Source organism: Pteropus alecto, unplaced genomic scaffold, assembly GCF_000325575.1.
Source record: "Pteropus alecto unplaced genomic scaffold, ASM32557v1 scaffold398, whole genome shotgun sequence".
Classification (NCBI taxonomy): domain Eukaryota; kingdom Metazoa; phylum Chordata; class Mammalia; order Chiroptera; family Pteropodidae; genus Pteropus; species Pteropus alecto.
In genome coordinates, this window is record NW_006442497.1 from 4289843 (window position 1) to 4311389 (window position 21547).

Here is a 21547-nt window from a genome sequence, read left to right on the forward strand (position 1 = left end):
GTGTTTAGCAATGAATTTGCTTTTGAGAGTGATATGCAATATATATTATCACAGAATATTATAATGGATACTCCCATCGCCTACTTGTACTTTAAGGGCCATGAATTAGAGAAACTTAACTTACTCTACCAATAAATGTGATCTTTGGGAGCAGAAGAATGTTTCTCAGGAGGGATCAAAATAGATATGTATCCCTTTAAGAGATGTGATCATATGCTTCCAGCTTTCATTGTAATGCTCTTCTACAGAGAATTTCTGCTGATTACTTCTATCCCTCAATTCTTATCTACATCACATTTAACTTCTCCTGGGTAGTGATTGTTTTCTTTTTCTGTATCTTTCTTTTAACACTTCGATATTATTTTTTTTGTGTGTCATTATTATTGCAGAATTATCACCAGTTGTTAAAGCCTGAGGGTTTTCTTCTCTTTAGCATCATGTACTGCATAATCTTGAATTTTTTGCCTCTTCTTGGCTCTATTTATTTGTTGCTTTTTTTCCCCTTGTAGGTCTTTTTCTAATTAATTTCTGGGTTCAGTGCTTTCACAGATGTCTGTGGTTAGCAAAAACCTACACCTCTGATGAGAAAAGTATTACTGTGCCTGTATCTACTACGACATCTAGGTAATATATATAGAAATCATACAGAAGGAGCATTGAATTTGAAACTCAGAAGAAATCAGAAAGTGGTGCATCTTCTCTCACTCATATACTTTTGACTCAGCAAATTTCTGACCCAGAACAGAACTATACATTTTACCCTGACTAATCCCAAGCTTCGAGTTCTTGTGTTCATGATTAAAAAAAAAAAAAAAAAGAAAAAAGAAAGGAAAATCCATTATAGGCTCTTTCTAGTACTAGAAGAAGCATAACATACATATTCAGTTGTAAATCTAGGAATAAATATATTTATTCAACTTAATTTTATTAAGTAAATTTATTTCTTTTCACTTTTATATTTATAAATGTTGAAACAGAACTTTATAAAAATGCATTTGTCTTCTAATTTAGAAGTTTTTTAAAAGAAAAGAAACAAAAAGACCAGATAATATAACACTACCCATATACCTGCCACTTATATCCCAAGACATGGAAGTTCAATTTCATTTTCATAATTTAACCAGCTAGATTTTCGGTGTGTATGTATGAAATGTCTTTTTCTCTTTCAAAAAACTTTAATATTAAAAAAGATACCCAAATAAATATGAAATAGTAAAAAACTTTGTAACTTACACTTTAGGTGTTCTCCTGCTCCAGATAACAACTGGTAAAAGATATGAAAAGTACGCTCATCTTTTGCTTGACGAACAGCACGAGATTTTTCCAGAAGGTCTGAGCAAAGATGGTTAAGGATTAAATTGAAAAGGTGGCCCTCTTTCCATGTCTATACAAATTTAATTCATAAGCGTTTTATCTTTCTGAAAAATATCAACTATCCTGCAATTAACCATTCTAAACTGTTAAACTTTGTAAGTGAAAAAAGAAAATATGCTCAACTTATGTTTCTCACTAATCTGCTAGATTCACTGGGCTGGGAGGGATCAGAGTGCTGCCCTCACCCCACTCCAGCCTACCCTACTTCCGATTTGGATTATATCCAAAGAACACAGCACTACATAAGGAACTGTAAGAATCTATGAAAAATGAAATTGAATTGTTTAAGGCAGGAAAAGCCTTTGAATATCAGATTATCACAATTTTACAAATAAGGGCACCAAGACACAAAGAAATTACTTCAAATAACAAAGCTGATAAATGGGAGAGCTAGAAATCAAAACTTGATTGGTCTCCAATATGTACGTGCTTAACCACTGTGCTACCCATGGGAGCCCCCCTTTATTGAAGGCCTCATATAAGTAAGTGGTGCTAGCCACTTGACATCTATCATCTCATGTAAGTTTTCTAAATAATGCCTTGAGATAGCTATGCCTAGATGAACCACTGACCTTCCCTTCACTTCTCTGGAGACCACTGCTACCTACTCTGCCTGGGCTTCCCATGGGGCAAGCAGCTCAGTTCCCAGTCAGCTCCTGTGTTCAAAACACTGCACACCTGCCTGTGTACTTGGAGCACAGATCTGAGAGCTGTTTGGGTTCTCTGTCCACCATGTCTTGCTACTTCTGGTGTGTCTCTGAGTCGACAGTCACACTGGCCTAGGTCTCACTGCTTTGGAAGACGATTGACACTTTCGAAATAAACCTTCCCTGGGGCCATCAACTGAATAATTTCTGTATGAGTCATATAGCTTAAATTTTAAATCACACTATCCCAAATGCATCCTTCACATTTAATGAAAAATACATTCATATGACTAGCAGACCCATATTGAGAAACTCTAGATCTAGTCTCTTCAAGTGTTCGTGTTTTCTGGCTCTGAGTGTATTTAGAGACACAAAATACAGTTTACCAGGAAATTTTGATCTATCCTTTACTTGTGGGATAGAAACAACATATTTCTATCACTGGATATTATTGTAACAAGTATCAGAGAATTGTCATCTGAGTTGCCTTCCTAATTGGCACACTATCGATTCAGAATCATCTTTATTTTATTACCTCTCTACTCAAATTAATTCTATATAGACCTATCATTTCCTAAGGCCATTTTATGCATGTGATATTTCTTAAGACTATTCCATGTATTTGACATTTTTTCCTCTAGTTTTGTTCTGCTTAATATTAACTAAAATTACTTTAACTCTGTATTTTCGATGCGTACATGCTCACCCTACGAGTATCCAAAGTAGATGGTAAAAAATAGGCTACCACGACAATAACCGAAGAGTAGTTCAATATAACAGTATTCACCTAAAGGTCCTCATACTAGACAAACATTTCCTGGGCTGATGTACAAGTAATCCTCACCTCAGTGGGACTCTCCACTTCTCAGCCATGTGAACAGGTTATGACCTGGTATTATAAACAAACAACAACAACAAAACACCACTTTGGAGTTAATATTCAGTAGATGAAAGTATTTGACCAAGTCAACAATCTCTCTGGGCTTTAGTTTTATCATCTTGATTATGAGAGTGATATCGCAAAGGATTGTCTTGAAGCTGTAGGAAGATTAAATGCTTCTTTATTTTGGAATACGCTATTATGAAAAAGGATACATGTTTCGATGTTGGCCCCAACAATATAGCCAGTTACATCAAAGTTAATCCGAATAAACTTGCCCTGAAAATAAAGAGAAAATTGAAAATAAAGACATAGAGGATCTGAACATTATCACAAAATAATAAGTCGATGTTCCCTGCCAAGTATCCATGAATTTGTTATAAAAATGGATCTTAAATATTGCCTCAAATAAAAAGAAGGAAAAAAAGCCTTAATAAACTCCAAAACAGTAGCAATAAGATAGGCTACCTTCACGAACTGAACATAACAAAAATGAAACCCTAATCATTTAGAACTTTTAAAAAACTATTCTAAATAATCTGAGATATGGGAGATTTTAATAGCATTAAAGCGACAATACAACCAGCCCTATAATGGTAGATTTGAAAAACTGAATAATATAGATGATTTCCTAGGAAAATAGAAATTCGTTCAAGAAAAAAAACAAGAGCAAATGTGAACAGACTATAATCATAAAAAATAATGAAATAGTTTTATAAATTCCTATGGAATATTTAGTTGCCTTACTATATAACTGTTTTAGGGAAACAGAAAACAGTGATTATTTCAAAATTAATTTTATAAAATTATTATGATACTGAATACCCAAACAGGTAAAGATATCGTTAAAAAAATAAGTGAATATCTTACTCATGAATATAGGTATAAAAGGCCAAATTAAACCCTTTGCAAAACAAAGAAACATAACAATGATCAAGAATGGTTTCTTCCATGACAGTGAAGAAGGACTGATCACACTATTATTCATCACATGAATAGTTAAGGGACTGGAGGGCTTTCTTTGTGGAAATGGACAATAAAATCCTAAAATTTATAGAGAACTGAAAATGACCTAGAATAGTCACAATTTTTAGAAAGAGAATCAGAGCTCAAGGACTACACTACTCAATTTCAAAAAAGCTACAAATTTATTAAGACAGTGTGGTATTGGTATAAGGATAGAGATTACAGATCAATGGAACAGAATAGAGTCCAGAAATACACAATGCATGTACAGTCAAGTCGCCTTTACTGAAGGTGCCACGGTAATTTAATAGGGAAAGGACCTATTTTTTTCCCAACAAATGGTGCTTGAAAATATGTAAAATGAAACAAAAAGAACCTAGACCCTTAACTCATACCATACATCAAAATTAACTCAAAGTAGATCACAGACCTAAGTGTATGGGTTAAAACTACAAAACTTCTAAAAGAAATAGAGAAAAATCTTTATGACCTTAAATTAAACAAAGATTTCTTAGATAGAATGCAAAAAGCATGAACCAGAAAAATAAAAATTGATGAGCTGGATTTTGTCAAGATTTAAAACTGCCGTTCTTCAAAAGACACTGTAAAGAAAGTAAAAAGAAAAACCTCAGACTGGCAGGGAATATTTGCAAAACATTATCAGATAAAGGACTTGGTCCCAGAATATAAAAAGAACTCTTACAACTTGATAACAAGACAAACAACCCCAGAAAACTGTATAAAAGATTTAAACAGATATTTCATCAAAGATATGTAAATGGTCAATAAATATATAAAAAGATGCTCGTTATTATTAGTTATTAGGGAAATGCAAATCAAAATGGACACAATGAGATACTACTGAATACCCCAAAGAATGGCTAAATTTTTTAAGAAAGACCAGCAAGGATATATAATAACTAGAACTCCCATACAACCCTAGTAAGAATGCAAAATGGTACAGCCACTTTGGAAAACAACTGCTAGTTTCTTATAAAATTAAACATAAGTTACCATATGTCCCAGCAATTTCACTCTTAAGTAGTTACCCAAGAGAAATGAAAGCATGTGTCCACACAAAAACTTGCACATGAACATTCATAGCCTCTTTATTATTAATGGCCCTCAATGGAAACAACCTAAATGTCCATCAAGTGGTGAATGGATAAAGAAGTCATGGTATATTCACACAATGAAATACTCAGCAATAAAAAGGAACAAACCAACGATATACCCAACGACATGGATGGATCTAAAAAGCATTATGCTATATGAAAGAAGCTAGACATAAAACACTACATACTATATGATTCCATTATGTTGACAGTCTAAAGAAAACAAAACTGATCAGTGGTTATCAGGGTTAGGGATAGAAGGAGGGAATTTACTAAACAAAGGTAAAAGAAAACTTTCTGGAGTAATGGATATATTCTCTCTCTGGACTGACCCCAGTGCTAGTTACACTACTATATACATTTGTCTAAACTCATCGAACTGTACACTTAAAAAGAGGGAATTTTATTGTATACAAAATATAAATCAATAAATCTAATATAAAAAAATCCCTTCATCATTTCCAAAATGTCCTTCTAACTCTGCCCCACCAAAATATAAATATTCTATTTTACATTATCGAAAAGCCTTGCTCTGCACGGAAAATGCATGGCTGGTTTGACACACCTAAGGTATCATGCCATCATAACAGACATTCCATTAAGAGTCTGCTTCAGATGCCACTAAACTCTGAAGTGTTCAAAAGGGAGGTGGTAAATACGATTACTGTAGGAAGCAAAGGCATTTTGTGACAAATAGCCTCTTACCATCTCTCACACAGGCATGTATACAAAGTCACTCACTCTACATAACAAATTATCAAAACATTGGCTAAACCAAAGAAATCTCTAGACATGAGTCTAACATCTATAGCTGAGTGTATGTAGACAATGGAATAGAATATATAAAGTTGGAACATCCCTGGGAAATTAGGGTAGTGTCAGTCACCAATACCTGTCACACCCTCTAGTCTAAAAGTTGATCTTATACCACCCAAACTTAATGAGATAACCATTTAAATTCCATCCAGACAATGCAAATCCATCTTTAAGCGGCTGCTTAATGACCAGTAGTGAGAATTTCGCATTTTTCTTCTACAGTCACAAAACCAAAATGACAATTTGTTTGTTTGGCTAGTTTTGTTTTATGAGAGGGAGGGAGGGAGGGAAAGTTTTGTTTGCATTTTTTTCTTACATGGGAGAATAATTTTCCCTCCTTGAGATAGGCTCTTATAATGTCATCTATGTATGACTTTTATACAAATAACCACTTTACACAAATAACACATTTATGGCATTGAGAGTACGGACCCAATGCCCCCCAAACGCAGGTAGAACTGTGAGGCTGTGCTCTCTCAACACTTGAAGAACAACGTGGTACAGACACTTCCAAAGGACTAAAACGTGGTATGGGAACACGGAAGAGGGCTTCACAGAAAGACTGCCTTTAGAACCTAGTAGTCTTACAGTTTATCAAGTATATCAGTTTGCTTTTAGCTAAATGGCAATTTAAAGGGAGGTTCTATGCTTGTTTATTTCTAAGTTCTCTTAAAACTACTACAAAGAGTAGTAGTCCTTGATACACTGCAATCTGATTTCAACCTCTAAGTTGTGAGGGAAAACTCCATTATTTTCAAGAGATACAACATTCTAGACTAACGGCTATTCAATGTGGCACCTTTATTCTCATCTGCCAACAGGTTCTCACTCTTGTACTTGCATTGTCAGAATGCAATGCTTGAAGAACATTTAAAACCTTTGACAGCTCATAATTTTGTTAAACAGAGGAAGGACTTTTGCTCTATAATTGTAAAACACTTTCATTGTTAGATTTACAAACACCAATTAGAATGGTTAACCCAATGAATTTCTTCATTTCTACATCATCTATTTCCTTCCAGTAACTTTCATACACACATCTGCCTTCAGCATTTGTCCTCTTACAAACCATACCAGATAAATTGTGGTAGGCAAATAACACACAAGATGAAGGAATACTGTTACAAGTCCATTTAGCAAAAGATGGTCCAGATACTTGTTGCAAAATACTGAGTAAGAAAGTCCTTCCTACTGAATAACTAACTGGATGCCAATGCCACGTTTCCTTCCTGTCCTTAGAAACAGATTCTTCTTGAGTTTGAGAAAATTCTAGGCTGTCATCATGTGAGACTTCACTTACAAAATCAATTTCACTGTCATCATTAGAGTCTGTAGTGCTAACTCTGTCTCTTGCATTCATCTTCAGACTCATCTAATATTTTCCTCTATTATTTTTCTTCTCTTTGCCATTATAGGTAGAAAATGAAAACTTCTGACTTTTCAACTATGTTCACTGAAAGCTAAAAGTAGACTACAAAGATGGTGTCTCTAGTCTTCTTACATACCTTCTTGAAGGATGGTGCAATACTTTGGGCAATACAATAAGCAAACTAAAGAGTGATGCAATCGTCACTATTGGAGCATCCTTCTAGGCAATTCCATTATTCTTATTATTTTAGTCTTTTTTTAAACATCTTTGGGAATAATTGATAGGCAATGATGAACCAATTCCTAGGATGATGAAAGAGCAAAATGTTTCAAGATATAAAAAAAATGATCACTAATACTCCATAATACATCTTCAGATTTATAAAATGGTCCAATGGACTCATTGATGATTATAAGAGAGAATGAGTTTTATTCTACTTTAAAAATAAGTAAATTTTGTCTTTGTTCTTTGGAAGACCCTAAGAAAGAATAAAGTTCAAAAATTATTAGTACTTACGAATAGTTGGAATTGCTCAAAACAAAACAAAACAAAACAAAACAAAACAAAACAAAAAAACCCAACAATTCAAAAACGAAAATCTGGTCCCAACATTATATTGAGGGTTAAAATTCTTTATAAGTTTTAAACAGCTGTATTAGCTATATAATACCTCATTGAGATAATAAAAAATTGCTATTTTAAGAGACAGTAGTCAAAAGACAATGTTATTACTTCAAAGCTGCGAAGCATACATTGCCAATGAACATAACTGTTCAACGAAATACTTTCTCAAACTTCTCATTTAAACATTGCAAAAAGGTTAATCAAAATCATATGGTATCACCTAATTCTGATTGAAAAAATATTTCACTTAAAAAAATTCATTACATAGAAATGCAAACTTTCAGACTTCAACGTCTGTTTAATTTTTTGATTAGGAATATATTGACATGCTGTTTAAGCTTTCAACTTCTTATACTACTTCCTATTCCTTTCCTTTACCACCCCAAATTAGAAGCTCAAAATTCATTAAACAAAATAAATTCTTTAATTGGGAAATAAGGTAAAGTTATTATATTGATACATTTGAACTTTAATAACTTTAAAATACAAAACGGAACATTTCATATATAGTGAATTTATGTTTTTCCCTTACTTCATGGTAAATAGGAAAGGAAGTCAGATTCAAAAGAGAAATAGAAGAAATGAAAGTTTTGGCTCTCTGAACAGGCAACCTAAAACAAAATGTCTCAAAATAATTTAGACATATGTTCATTTACTTGAATAAACAAAGTCATCAATGTACATCTAATTTCCCCATCAGTTCCCTAGCCAAATCAATTCCCTAGCCCTTTTACAACTGGTGTCCATAGTTGTTCTAGCCATTACAGCTAGTATCAGAGAAATATCTTTTGGCCAAATGAAAATGGTCAGGAAAAGTGTAATGACATGAGGAAAGAGAAGGGGCAGTAGAAGCCTGCAATGTGGGGAGGATATAGTGTGGATCAGGGTGTCCTTCCAAGCCTTCCCCCACCCCAACCCCTGCTTCTTCTATACGTACCCAAAAGAAACTAGTATCTCTGAAAACAACAGTCACTAATAAATCTTGGTTATAATTATAAGCCAGAGTTCTAGAGTTGATTCTATTTTGAAAACACTTTAACAAAACAAAAACACAAAGTTGAAAATTATCAACTCTATGCTAAGCAACATTTACATTTAGCTATATTGAGAGCATTTTGACAACGACATGACAAAGTAAAATTTCAGAACCAAAAAGAAATACTTTGCGGAATATCCCCAAACAGTCTAGGATTTATATATTCCCCTTAATGTTGGATATCCTGACAAATTAGGTAAGAAGCAGGCCATGGGATATGAAATTACTTCAGTCAGGGGGGGACAGAAGGGGAAAGAATAAAATCTATATGTTAAAAAGCCTTTTCCTCACCTATATAATAAATACTCTTTGAGAATTAAGATTTTTATTAAAAGAAAAATCTAAAGTATAAAACAAGTAAAGAGTTTTACTTTCAAGTAGGTCCTCTAATCTTATAAACATTATGTGAAGAAACTTGTAGTGAAAATGCCAACTCTAAATTTGATTTCCACACAGGTCAGATTACGGTACTCAGAACATTCAACCAGAATTTCACCAATAAAAAACAAAGAAAAAGAGAAAAATATGACAAGCACATTATGTATGAATTATAGAGTACGTATTTTGACGTCATATGTATATTGAGTACCAATCCAAGAACAACTGAGACAACATACTTCCTGCAAGAGCTCTGGACAGCAAAGACAATTTGAATCCTCTCTCTTAGGTAAAATAGAAATTAAGAATTTCATTTAGAAGGTGCAAGAGCACAACGTGGACATTTTAATACTGTCATGAAAATAGTAAGAAAATCAGCTTATTTAAACAATTTTATTCCTTCTTAATCGGCACCGATTTTTTTGAACTTTTTCTTGGTGCTTATAGATTATCTGTAATAATTAAACCTAGATTGTAAGACACTTACTACAGGGGCAACACAGGTTTGTTTCATGCTCTGAAAATATTTTTCCCCTTCCTCATTTGGTATTTAAAGTTGTCATAAAATCTGTAATTTACTGTAAAACACGTCAACATAGTGTGCTATGTATGTGTGTTTACTCCAGTAAAAATCTCTACTTTAGAGGCAACTAGTTACCCTAAATGGGAAAACCCACTCTAGGAGTAATTAGCTAAGATTAACTCAAAGGCCAGATGGCTATTTTAAATGCTTCAGCTATCTTAATCTCCAAACTGCACCAGAAGCTCTGTTAATTAGTAAAATGAGCTTTCATGTTAACTAGGTAGCCTTGCTACTTAGTATAACGGATATTAGAAATTCCTGGAGTAAAGTGAGTGCCACTAAGAGACATAGACTGGTTGGAAATAGACAGACATCCCCTGACTCTGGTGTGAACAAGGTGTTAAGACTTTAGAAAGGCTGGCCGTAGTGTTGGGAAGGCTGCCTAGGGCTCGATTCTAAAATGACTGTGTACAGCCACTGATTCAGAAGATGCTGGTTGCCTGGTACAGACTGTCTCCGTCTCAGTAAATCTTTAGGGAAAGGTTAGGTGAGAATACTAAAGACTGACAGAGCAGGAACTGCATTCGATTTACTTACAAAACTGTTGTTAGAGTCTGCTTGCTAATAAATATATGTGAGGGTATAGAATTCTGGCTTGCTTTCATTGCAATCTGGTAGCTAAGCAATAGTGAGGATACCTAGAGCCTTTATCTAGTTGTAACAACTGGAGGCTAATTATCTAGCAAGAAGCACATAAACTTGGGAATTGCCAAACTGTTTGCTTAAATAAGGTTGCAAAAAAAAAAAAAAAAAAAATTGTGCAAAAACAGAAAATGAGTCCTACTAAAACTTTCTGAGGGAAGATGTATCTGCTGATACAATCATTTTGAAATTGAAGTCCCTGTTTTTAAAGTTTCATTACAAGAGATTCATTTTACATAAAATCTCCTCCATCTGGAATGCATTTTACTTCTCTATAAACAGAACTGGAGTAACTGTGAACGATTATTTTCATAAGGGTAATGCTCTCCTAAAGAATCTCCTTTAATACAAACCATATGTTAGCATCTTTGAAAGAAAAGATATTCTTCAGGAAATTACTTGTCTATATCAGATCAAAGAAATGGAAACAAATGGATTCTAAAGCTTGTGGAGTTTACAGTTTCAAATATTTCCATTGCAAGCACGTGGCCTGTAAATACTGACTACATGAAATTCCACTGTACACCCAACTCGTTTTTTAATATCACATTACTCTCCCAGTATGGGGTACAACACCAATCCCAAGCCAAGGCCTGGCCTGTCCACGAAGCCACCGCCTCCCACATATCTTCTGCCCATGATTCTAAAACTGGGTCACACATATTCGCACAGGGTCTAGTACATGTACTACATTCCCTGAGCTCAACTGTACATTATGTCATGTTGTTGAAAATATATTAGAGATAAAACCTAAACGAAGGTGAGCTCTATGATGCTAGGAAGTTTGGTTTTGTCCACTGATATATTCCCAAGGTTTAGAAGAGGTCTAGCACTTAGCAGGCAACCATCTTTTAACTAAATACATCCCATAAATACACTTATGTTACTACATGTAAGAGGCACAGTGCCAGGAACTAAGGATCCAGAGAACAACTCAGACAAGGTCTCTACTGTCGGAGATCTTACATTCTAGCAGAAGAGACCATGAACAAGCAGAGAAATTTACTACAGATTGTGACAAGAGCTATAAGGGAAATCGATAGGACACTGTGATAGTAATAGAGGAAATTCATCAGATAGAGTTTTAGACTAAGTGGGTGTTTAAGAGGGAGAAGGAGAAATGTGGACAAATTTGAAATACATTCTGGAAATGTAACAAATAGGATTTATTCCATGAGAAAAAGGCTGAATCAAGGATGATTCCTAGATATTTTGTTTTTCTAGGTTTTGTTGTTTTTATTTTATTTTATGCTTAAGTAACTGGATGATTTTGATGGTACCATATGTTGACATTAGACCTAAGAAACAAATTTTGGATGGAAAAGATAAAGTTCTATCTGGAATATGTTAAATTTAAGAAATCTATTAGACATCCAAATAGAACAACTAAGCAGCACAGTGCCTGGCAAAGAATATGTGCTTAATAAATGAATTGCATAACAAAAAACCTAAATTATATAAAATTTAATTTAAAAATGAATCTACACTGACTACTGGCTAAACCCCTGAGATCAAAGTATTGGCAACATCCACAGACAACTGCTAAGGGATATTTTAACTGAACATTAGTCAATGGAACAAATTACTCAACTATTTTTTATGTAACGACTAAAATCAACCACTTTTTACAGTATTGTGTCGTTAATGCCTTATGATAATAGCTAGCTACTAAACTATTTCTTTAAAAAAAGATTATACATATCAATATAAAGTTGACTTTCTAAAAATCAAAGCCCAAAGTCAACAATTTAAACATACATTTGTTTCTCGGTTGAATGCATAGCTATGTCTAAGAACATTGCCTTAATCAAAAACATTTTTTCTAAAATGATGAGCTTTTAACATATTAGACTGAGCATACTTAAAGATTATACAGTACAAGTACTTTGGAAGGTGGAACATCCCATAAATACACTTATGTTACTACATGTAAGAGGCACAGTGCCAGGAACCAAGGATCCAGAGAACAACTCAGCTGAAACATGGTTTGTTCAGAATTTAGATCAGATAGGTGATTCTTGCTAGAATCAATCTTACTAGAAAACAATCTAAGACATTCTTCCTACCAGTAGAGTGTACAATTCCTACCAGAATTATTTATATCAATCTTTGGAATAGCATGTGTAAATAATAAGCATTAGGAGACTCATGTATAGTAAGTACTTTGCAAGTAAATTTCAAAAAAGTAATTAATTTAGACTACAATTTAAAGGAACAAGCTAGAGCGGGGTTTCTCAACCTCAACATAACTGATATTTTGGGCTAGATAATTCGTTGCTGTGGGGCCTGTCCTGTAGGATGTTTAGCAGCATCCCTGGCCTCTACCCACCAGATGTCAGATGCACACCACTACACGACTGCCCTAGCTGAACAAACAAAACGGCTCCAGACACTACCTAATATTCTCCACGGGGCCTCCTATTGAGAACCACTGATCTAGAACAATGCAATTACAGCTTATAACCTATATATGTCAATATGGAAATCTGTCTAATAATTTGTGGTAGCCAATTTCCAAGATGAATTCAGTAATCTCCACCTTCTGTTCTTCACGTCATTATGGAGTCCCCTCTCATACTTTATCAGGGTTGATCTGTTTGACCAGCAGAATATATTAAAGGGATGGTATATTCCAAGTTGGGGTCATAAAAAATACTGTGTGGCTTCTGTCTTGCTCTTTCTCGGATTATCTGCTCTGTGGGATGCCAGGTACCATATCAGGAGCAAGCACCTCTATGAAGATGCCTTCAACCCGAGGAACAGAGGCCTCTTGCCAAAAGCTACCTGAGTGAGCTTCGTAAAGCCTTCACAGGACTGCAGCTCTAGCCAACGACATCTCATGACAACCTCAGGAGAGAGCCTGAGCCAAAACCACCCACTACACAGAAACTCTGAAATAATAAATGTTTTAAGTCACTAAGTTTTAGGGTAATTTGTTACATAGCAATAGATAGCTAATTCAGAATTGTAATTCTGTCTGACTCAAACACAAAAATCCTTGCAAGTATATTAACCTTTATCACTTAATAATAGAATCGTTACGTTCTTTATCAAAGGACACAAATGACTGGTTAGTAGCAATTTATCTTTTCTATGTAAAAATGAGAAAAATGGGCCCAAAACTGTTTCTCTTCAATTTAAAGTACAGTTTAGGGGGAGAAAATCAGAACAGACTGGTAACTTGATTTATGTGGTAAAATGAAACATTTTCCACTAAGAAGTTGTTGAAAATCTTCACAGAGTTTCACATACCTAAGCTGGTAGCTCAGTGTCTTCTATCCCATGACACAGCCACTAAACATAGGGCTTTCAGTAGGAAGAAGTTAACATTCGATTGCGGCTCAGGCTCAATACTGATGATCCATGGAATGACAGAAACTCTATAAACGAAGCTCAGCTTCCCCAGATCTTTTGTAAATCCAAAAGTCACAGCCATGCTTCCTACTGTCATAGGCATATTTGTTACCCCACTTTGTACATAAAATGCTAAATTAATTACTAAATAAACGTGGAGTAAGTGAATCTTCAAATTTTACTTATTAAGAATAAACGATATTCCAACCACATAAATCTCTTATATAACTTGGAAGGCTTCGTATACTTAAACTATCTCTGAGGATGCCATGTTCTGAATTGAGTCCGGCCCCCAAAATTCATGTGTTAAAATCCTAAACCCTAGTCCCTCAGAACATGACTATATTTGGAGATCAAGTCTTTACAGAGGTTATTAAGTTAAAAAGAAGTCATCAGGGAGGGTCCTAATTCAAAATGACTGGTGTCTTTATAAGAGAAGAAGAGGTCACAGACACACATAGAAGGATGACCATGTGAAGACACAGGGAGAAGATGGTCACCTACAAGCCAAGGAAAGAGGTCTCAGAAGAAACCAGCCTTGTCAATACCTTAATCTCAGACGTCTAGCCTCCAATTGTGTGAAAATTAATTTCTGTGGTTTAAGCGCCCCCCAGTCTGTGGTACTCTGCTATGGCAGCCCTAGCAAACTCATAAGAGGGTTGGTTACCTGGCTATCTTTGTGTTTACCGTGTCCTCTGTGATTCTCAATCTAGTCACTTCCACTGATCACAGAAACCATGTCATCAGAAAATTAGCACGCAGATCATGATTTTACATTCCTTGAGTAAAAAAGTATGTCACAATGATACTAGATTCCCCCAAATTATCCATTGAATTGAAGCCTCTCTTATTCTGGCCTTCTTGACTTTTACCAATATTTCTAATGTCAGAAGATGGAGAAAAAAAAAAAACAGAATTCACTTGAACAATTTAAGCAGAAATAACTCAAATCGAAGACCCTCTCCAAACTGACCATGGAAAGGGTTATCGAATCTTGATGACTATAATCCAGGGCAAAAGACTTACTGAAAGAATGACCATTGTATTGAATATGGGCTCAGAGATGATTTGCCATTTAAGCTGTTGATTCTGAGCAGGTTTGAATGGGGAGGGTGGTGTCTTCATACTAATACTGATTTGGCCGTCACTTAGGATAACCTCAGGCAAACTGTTAATGTTGGTCAAACTGAGGGAGAAATGAATTAAGAGAGCTGAACAACTGAAGAATTTTTAAACAGAAAATTATTCTGTGACAAATTATTCTGAGGTCCATATCCCATAAAAACAGCAAGGTATGAAAAGGACAATGAACTACATTGAATACCAACTTTATTTGTTGAGCATTTATTATACCCAGTGCTGTGTTAAGCTCTAAACATGCATCTAATTTTAGATATCATCCCCCACCAAAGATGAACAAATAAGTTCAGAGAGGTTGTATAATTATCTATCCATACAATAATATAATTATGTGTTCACGTAGAATAAGTATATGATTATAATTATTTTCACATTTTCCATTTTATTGCTTTTTAAAATGTGGCTACTAGGAAATTTTAGGTTACAGGTGACTTGTGTTATATTTCTATTGGACAGTACTGTTCTATACTACATCGATTAGCCTCTTCTGAAAATCTAGAAAGTACTGCATTTAATTAATCATAGGAGACATTTAACTAAAAATCTGAGGAATTAAGTTTCTGATACTTTTCAACTTACAAAACGAGATGAGTTATCATTTTTCACAGTCTTCGCATTTCCAAATGATTCCAGAATTGGATTTGCTTGCAAAAGCTGCCGTTCAAGTTCCCCCTAAAAGACATTACACACACACACACACACACACACACATACACACACACAAATAAAAGCAGATGTATATTAATCCAATGTCTTTACTTCAGTTCTCAGGGAAAAAAACAAAACAGTACAAAAAAACTGCCTCTTTTCCTCAGTTCTTTCATTTAGTTTGCCATCCAGCAACCTTTGTTGGCTTCTTATTCTTGGTCCTATGAGGCTCTCCTGAAGGAAAAAAATTAGCATCCATAAAGTGATTGCAAGAAGAAAATGTCACATTGATCAGAGAAGATAAATTTAAGGACAAGGCACATAAATTAGAGAATTCTGAAAATAAAACAAAGAAACTGGTTTGCATAAAATGAAATTTAGCGTGATAATTTAAGAACATATTAATACTTATATGTTTTAATTAGTGGTATAAAGATTGCCATTTTCCCAAAGGTTTCACATACTATCTTAATGATGTAGATAAAGCAATGTCCTCATCTTCATGACAAAGATGGAGATGCTACTGACTTCTTGCTCTAATTTAAAAGGCTAAGTATAGAGTACTTGATATAAGGTATGCTTTCCCCAGTGTCTTATATGTACAAATTAGGCTATAAAACAGATTTTACAAAAAGTTCTAAGTATATTAATATGTGCTTTAATCAGGAAACACAATAGAAAGCTATATGGGAAAGCACGATGTCATTTCTGGCCATGAAAAGCACTAGAAAATAATGCTGTATTCCTTGACCGTAATTTTAGAATTATATTGCACGATGTAAACAAATCTGCTTTTTCCAAACGTAAATCTTACCCCTATACTTTAAAACACCCACAGTATTTTAGACCTAAAGAAAGGAATAAAAACCACTAGTAAATATGATTCTCTAAGCAAAAAAAGGAATATAAGGAGCTACACATAAGATTTGTTAATTAATGGCCAATTGCTATGTGATTCATTATACTATAATCAAATTCAAAACAGGAACAAATATATGCTATATATATATAATCTTGGCATCCAACCCTAGTTTGGACTCCTTTACTCAGCTGGAAGGGTGAGGAAGTGTTCCTGAGGCACATGACATAGTGAGGAGACATGCCCCTTAAATGTCTGCTCTGTAGAACTTATATCTGGGTTGTCCAGACTTTCACAGGTCTTAATTACAGTCTATGATTGTGTTCCACTGAGACCAGCCAGGAACATGTCCTTTTGAGAACCCCAAGCTACGGGAATTTCACATTACAAAGTACCGATTCACTTTCTTGGCATTAGATAATATGCTCCCTGTACTGTGAAACTTGCTAATTACTGACTTCAAAACACCAGATTATTTCTGATATAAATCTTTCTAAATATTATATGCTACCAAAATTTCTTAAACATGGTTTTCTGAACCAATTTTAATGACTGAGAGTCGTAATGAAGAATGTTAGTTATTCTGTTATATAACAGAGTACTTTTCCCCTTGAGGTCAGGGGTCACTTCATCAGTATGCCTATGGCTAACATCTTGCAAAGTCCTTGGTATACTGGCTCTGCAACAATTATTTGGGCTCTAAAATCCTTTCTATGTCACTCAGAATGTATAACCAGAATGTAGAAAGCGTCAGAAACAATGACTTTTGATAAGTGGACCATCATCTTTACAACACTAAACATTTGTTAAGTCCATGAATTAGAATACAGATTCCTTAAAACTACATATACTATCCTGCCAAACCATAATGAAAATACTTTAAGTAATAACCCACCGTTAAACTGTTTTTCTAACTCGGAAGTAAAACAAGTACTGATGTCCTATTTTAACATTCCTTAGACATGGCTACAAGGATTCTCTGGGTCAAGTCTATTCTTTTCCTTTAGTGTGTGCGTGTGTGTGTGTGTGTGTGTGTGTGTGTGTGTGAGAGAGAGAGACAGAGAGACAGAGAGACAGAGAGACAGAGAGACAGACAGAGAGAGAGAGAGAGAGAGAAAATCTACTGAGTTTATTCTTTCTTCTTTTGGCTTATAGTAATTAGCTATATCCCCTGCACCTAGCTCAGTCAGTAAGTAACGGGTCAAAATGGTATACCATTAATGTTACTGAATGAATGCATAATCAGACGTCCTAAAACATTCTATTAGTATTTAAAGAAGGGATGGTGGTGAGCTAAAAGGTGACAATAAGATTTGGGTTAAGGGTCTTCATAATGACCATTTACTGTAGACTCGGGCACTTCCATGTCTCTGCTGTTGGGGCCACTACATTAACAGTGTTGTGGGATTACTGTCTAATGGATTTGTGACATCAACAAGACCAAGCAAAGTTCTCAAAAACTCGTAAATCAATCACAAAAAGCTTGATACAAGGTTAATATCATAAAACATACAAAAATGGTCTTAAATTAAGAAATCATTACTAAATTTGATCATTTCTGTGTTAAGAAATTTCATGTTTAGATAAACAGTGCTAAGATCTCTAAACCAAATTATGAAGCCATTTATAAACCATTAGGGGGCAGTGACTAGGTGTTAACCTTTCTGCTAGAATTGGATGGGCAATGTTCCTTATTTCTATTCTATATGATAACGAGAAATGTCATTTGGGAATGTAGGAAAAAATCAGTATCAGCTATTGAAATCACTTTTAAAGTTCTAAGCATTTATACTTATATGATGCTTTAAAGGCTTAACGATCATAATGAAAACTCTTTATTATATAGTGTATGATATATATTTGCTATATGATAGATATAGGATGAGTTTGAAATTGGTAAAAAATATATACCTCTTTCAAAACTCCAGTTCAGCCAACAAGGGGACTTAGGCTGATATCATTCTCTATCTTACAGGCCTGACAGGGAAAAGCTACAGGTGTCCCACTGACCACAAGAGGAGGGAGGAAAGTAGGTGGCAGCAACCAGTCGAGGTGTTAAGAAATAGACTCTAATATCAACTGGCAGGCTCTAATTTCTGTACTTGTTACTTGCTATGTATCACCTTTTCGTCTTAGTTCAAGGCAGTTTAGACCAGCAGATACTAAATCATCCTGAAGCTGTTATCTAGATTTGGATGACTCAATAGTCATTGGGGCAGGTGGGTTGGCTTAAAGGAATCTTTCTTAGGGGATGATCAAAGTTTTAGAAATTAGTTTTTTTTCAAATATTCTCTGAAACTGCCACACCAAAACCTGAACACAGTACTGACTTTGAAGGTCTGTAACAGCAATCTGTGATGAGGGAAGAGGGCACGGAAACCATACTTTCAGTTGGCTGGGGAATAAAGTCAAGTAAGACTTAATTTTATTATAAAAAGTACATCAAAAGTTTATAGGTAAACATTTATTTAAATATAGTGACCTTAATTCTGAAAATTTATTTCTATTTGTTCATATTTCCATAATGAAGATTAAATTTCAAAGGCAAATATAAAAAAGAGCGATTACTTCACACTGCTAGGATGGCTATAATAAAAAGACAGTGACAAACATTGGAGAGAATATAGAGACACTGGCACCCTCATGAATTGCTGGTGGGAATGTAAAATGGCTTTGAAAAACTGTTTGGCAGTTCCTTAAAAGGTTAAAAAGAAAGTTACCAAGACCCAACAATTGTACTCCTAGGAGTATACTTGGGAGAACTGAAAACATATATCTGCACAAAAACTTGTATGCAAATGTTCACTGCAGCATTATTCATAACAGCCCAATGGAAACAATCCAAATGTTCATCAACTGATGAACAGATAAACAAAACGTGACATATTTAATATAATGGATTATTATTCAGCCACAAAAAGGGATAAAATATTTACGCATGTTCGACAGGGATGAACTTTGAAAACATTATGCTAAGTGGAAGAACAGTTGCAGAGAACCACATATTCTGATTCTATTCATGCAAAATATCTGGAATAGGCAATTTCATTGAGACAGAAAGTAAATTAGTGATCTTCAGAGGCTGGGAGAAAATGGAAGGTAACTCCTAACGAGGTACAGGGTTTCTTTTTGGAGTGATGAAAATGTTCTAAAATTAATTGTAGTGATAATTACATATTCTTAAAAAAAACTGAACTGTATACTTTAAATGAGTAAATTTTATGGTACATGAATTAAGCCTCAATAAAGCTGATTTTTACGAGAAGAATGAGCAAAGAGACAAATAATTAAAAGACTCAAAATCAGGAGCCTAGACATGCCTTCCTTTTTGTTTTTACAATTCATACTACTGTTTAGTGATAAAATGCTAAAAATTTACAAACCAGTGCTATCGAGCCAAAAGAAATAGCGACCTTGCAAAGTATAGACTTACAACATTATAATTATTACTTTAAGCAGTCATCCTCAAAATTAAGTAAGGAAGTCAAGAATAGCGGAACCCCAGGAGGAAGAAGGGACTGTGGACAGAGAAGTAATTTCCCGAGAAGACCCTCTCCAGAGTGTAATCATTCCCCACCACTTATGAGCATCTCATATTCCTTAAGTGTGCTAGAGAAGGAAAATTCATTAAGAACCAGTATTCTTTTCATGTTTCTAAAAACATAAGCATAGCTACTCTTTGACTAGATTATTATTAAAATAAACTTGGGAAAAGCAGCACTGACAATTCTGTGCATAGGAGATACATGCAGTAAGACATGCAAATCAACAATGACAGTGAAGCGCGGCCCAGAGAAGTTGTTGCCTTCTTTGAGAACTTGCTACCCAGGAATTGATTTGATCCAAAATAAAATCTATGGGTAAACATGCTACTCACGTACAACAGAGATCCGCTTGGTAGTTTAAAATGACATCGAAACAAAATGTTAATGATAATGATTTAGGTATTCCACAGAGGACTGGGAAACCTAAATTTGTACTTTATTTATTTAACTAGTGACCTAAGTACATATTAAAAGGTCATTTAACATGTACTGGCAAAGCTCAAGGAAAAGCTAGTTTCCAGTCTAGAGATTCCTTCTCTAACTGGCAGCAAAGCCTTTTAAATAACCTATAGGATAATGACTATTTCATTAACTCTCCCAATTCGTACGAATGGTATGGTCTGCAGCTAACGGAACAAGAGAACACCATAGGCCTTCACAGGTATAGTACAGCTTTGGGGTCTGAGAATTTCTTAGAATTTTAAGAAAGGTATCTGAAAATCTTAGTATCTGGACTATTTATTTCTATTCTATTCTAGATTAGACACTTAAGATAGTTTCTTTATATTAATAGATCAATTCCATAACTCAACATCCTTTCTTGCTTTTTATTAGCTTTGTATAATTGTGTTTGTGGAAGACAGAAAAACCAAAACTGTTCCAACGCTAGGGAAAGGATTAAGTCCAAGTACAGATGCCCCATTTTATCTGAGGTACCTGGCTCAGCTCTGCCCTCCCTCTCTTCCCAGGTAGTAGCAAATGCTCACTGCTATTTTCTGTGGAGCTAAAAGGTGGGCATCTGATAATCAGGAAGAATAAGTCTTCCGCTATTTGCTGTGGCCAAAAAAAATTCTAATTTTATATATTAAATACAATAAGGCCCTTAGGTTAAAACACACATAGGCCATACAATTTTAATAGATTAGATATTTGTTAACCCAAAAGGTAGCATCTTTAAAGTTGTAGGCCTAAATTCAAAATTTAATGTATAGCATAAAGCTAGGCTTCCATGTGTTTAAGAAGTATTAAAAAAAATTCCACCTAGCATCTGACATACGAACCCTTGAGTTTATAGGCTTCATAAACATGCGATTCAATGTCATGATAAAAGGGTAAATAATTATTAAAATTCATCTAGAAAACAAATTTAAAGCAAAAACGGCATGCTGCTTCTCATGAAAAGAATAAGCCTCTAAGCAACAAATCTTCAAAATTAAAAATTTTTTCATAATAGATTTCACTCAGAACTAATAGTATTTGTTTCTAATAGAGATTCAATCTAAAGACAGAAATTAGTGCAAACACTCAAAACTAAGAAGCATAAAGAAGAGCACTTGCCTGGTGTTTCACTG

At 34.6% G+C, this 21547-nt stretch overlaps 1 protein-coding gene across 4 annotated transcripts in view; it reads right to left on the reverse strand.

Annotated features, from left to right (window-relative positions):
- Positions 1–21547, reverse strand: part of MYH10 (myosin heavy chain 10) — a 129066-nt gene that overhangs the window by 65095 nt on the left and 42424 nt on the right. For all 4 annotated transcript variants that reach the window (XM_006922377.3, XM_006922376.3, XM_025040087.1 and 1 more), the window contains exons 6-8: positions 15504–15596; positions 3117–3180; positions 1234–1332 (exon numbers count right to left, since the gene is read on the reverse strand). In XM_006922377.3, the coding sequence (XP_006922439.1) occupies positions 1234–1332; positions 3117–3180; positions 15504–15596 (256 nt within the window). The remainder of the gene's footprint in view (positions 1–1233; positions 1333–3116; positions 3181–15503; positions 15597–21547) is intronic.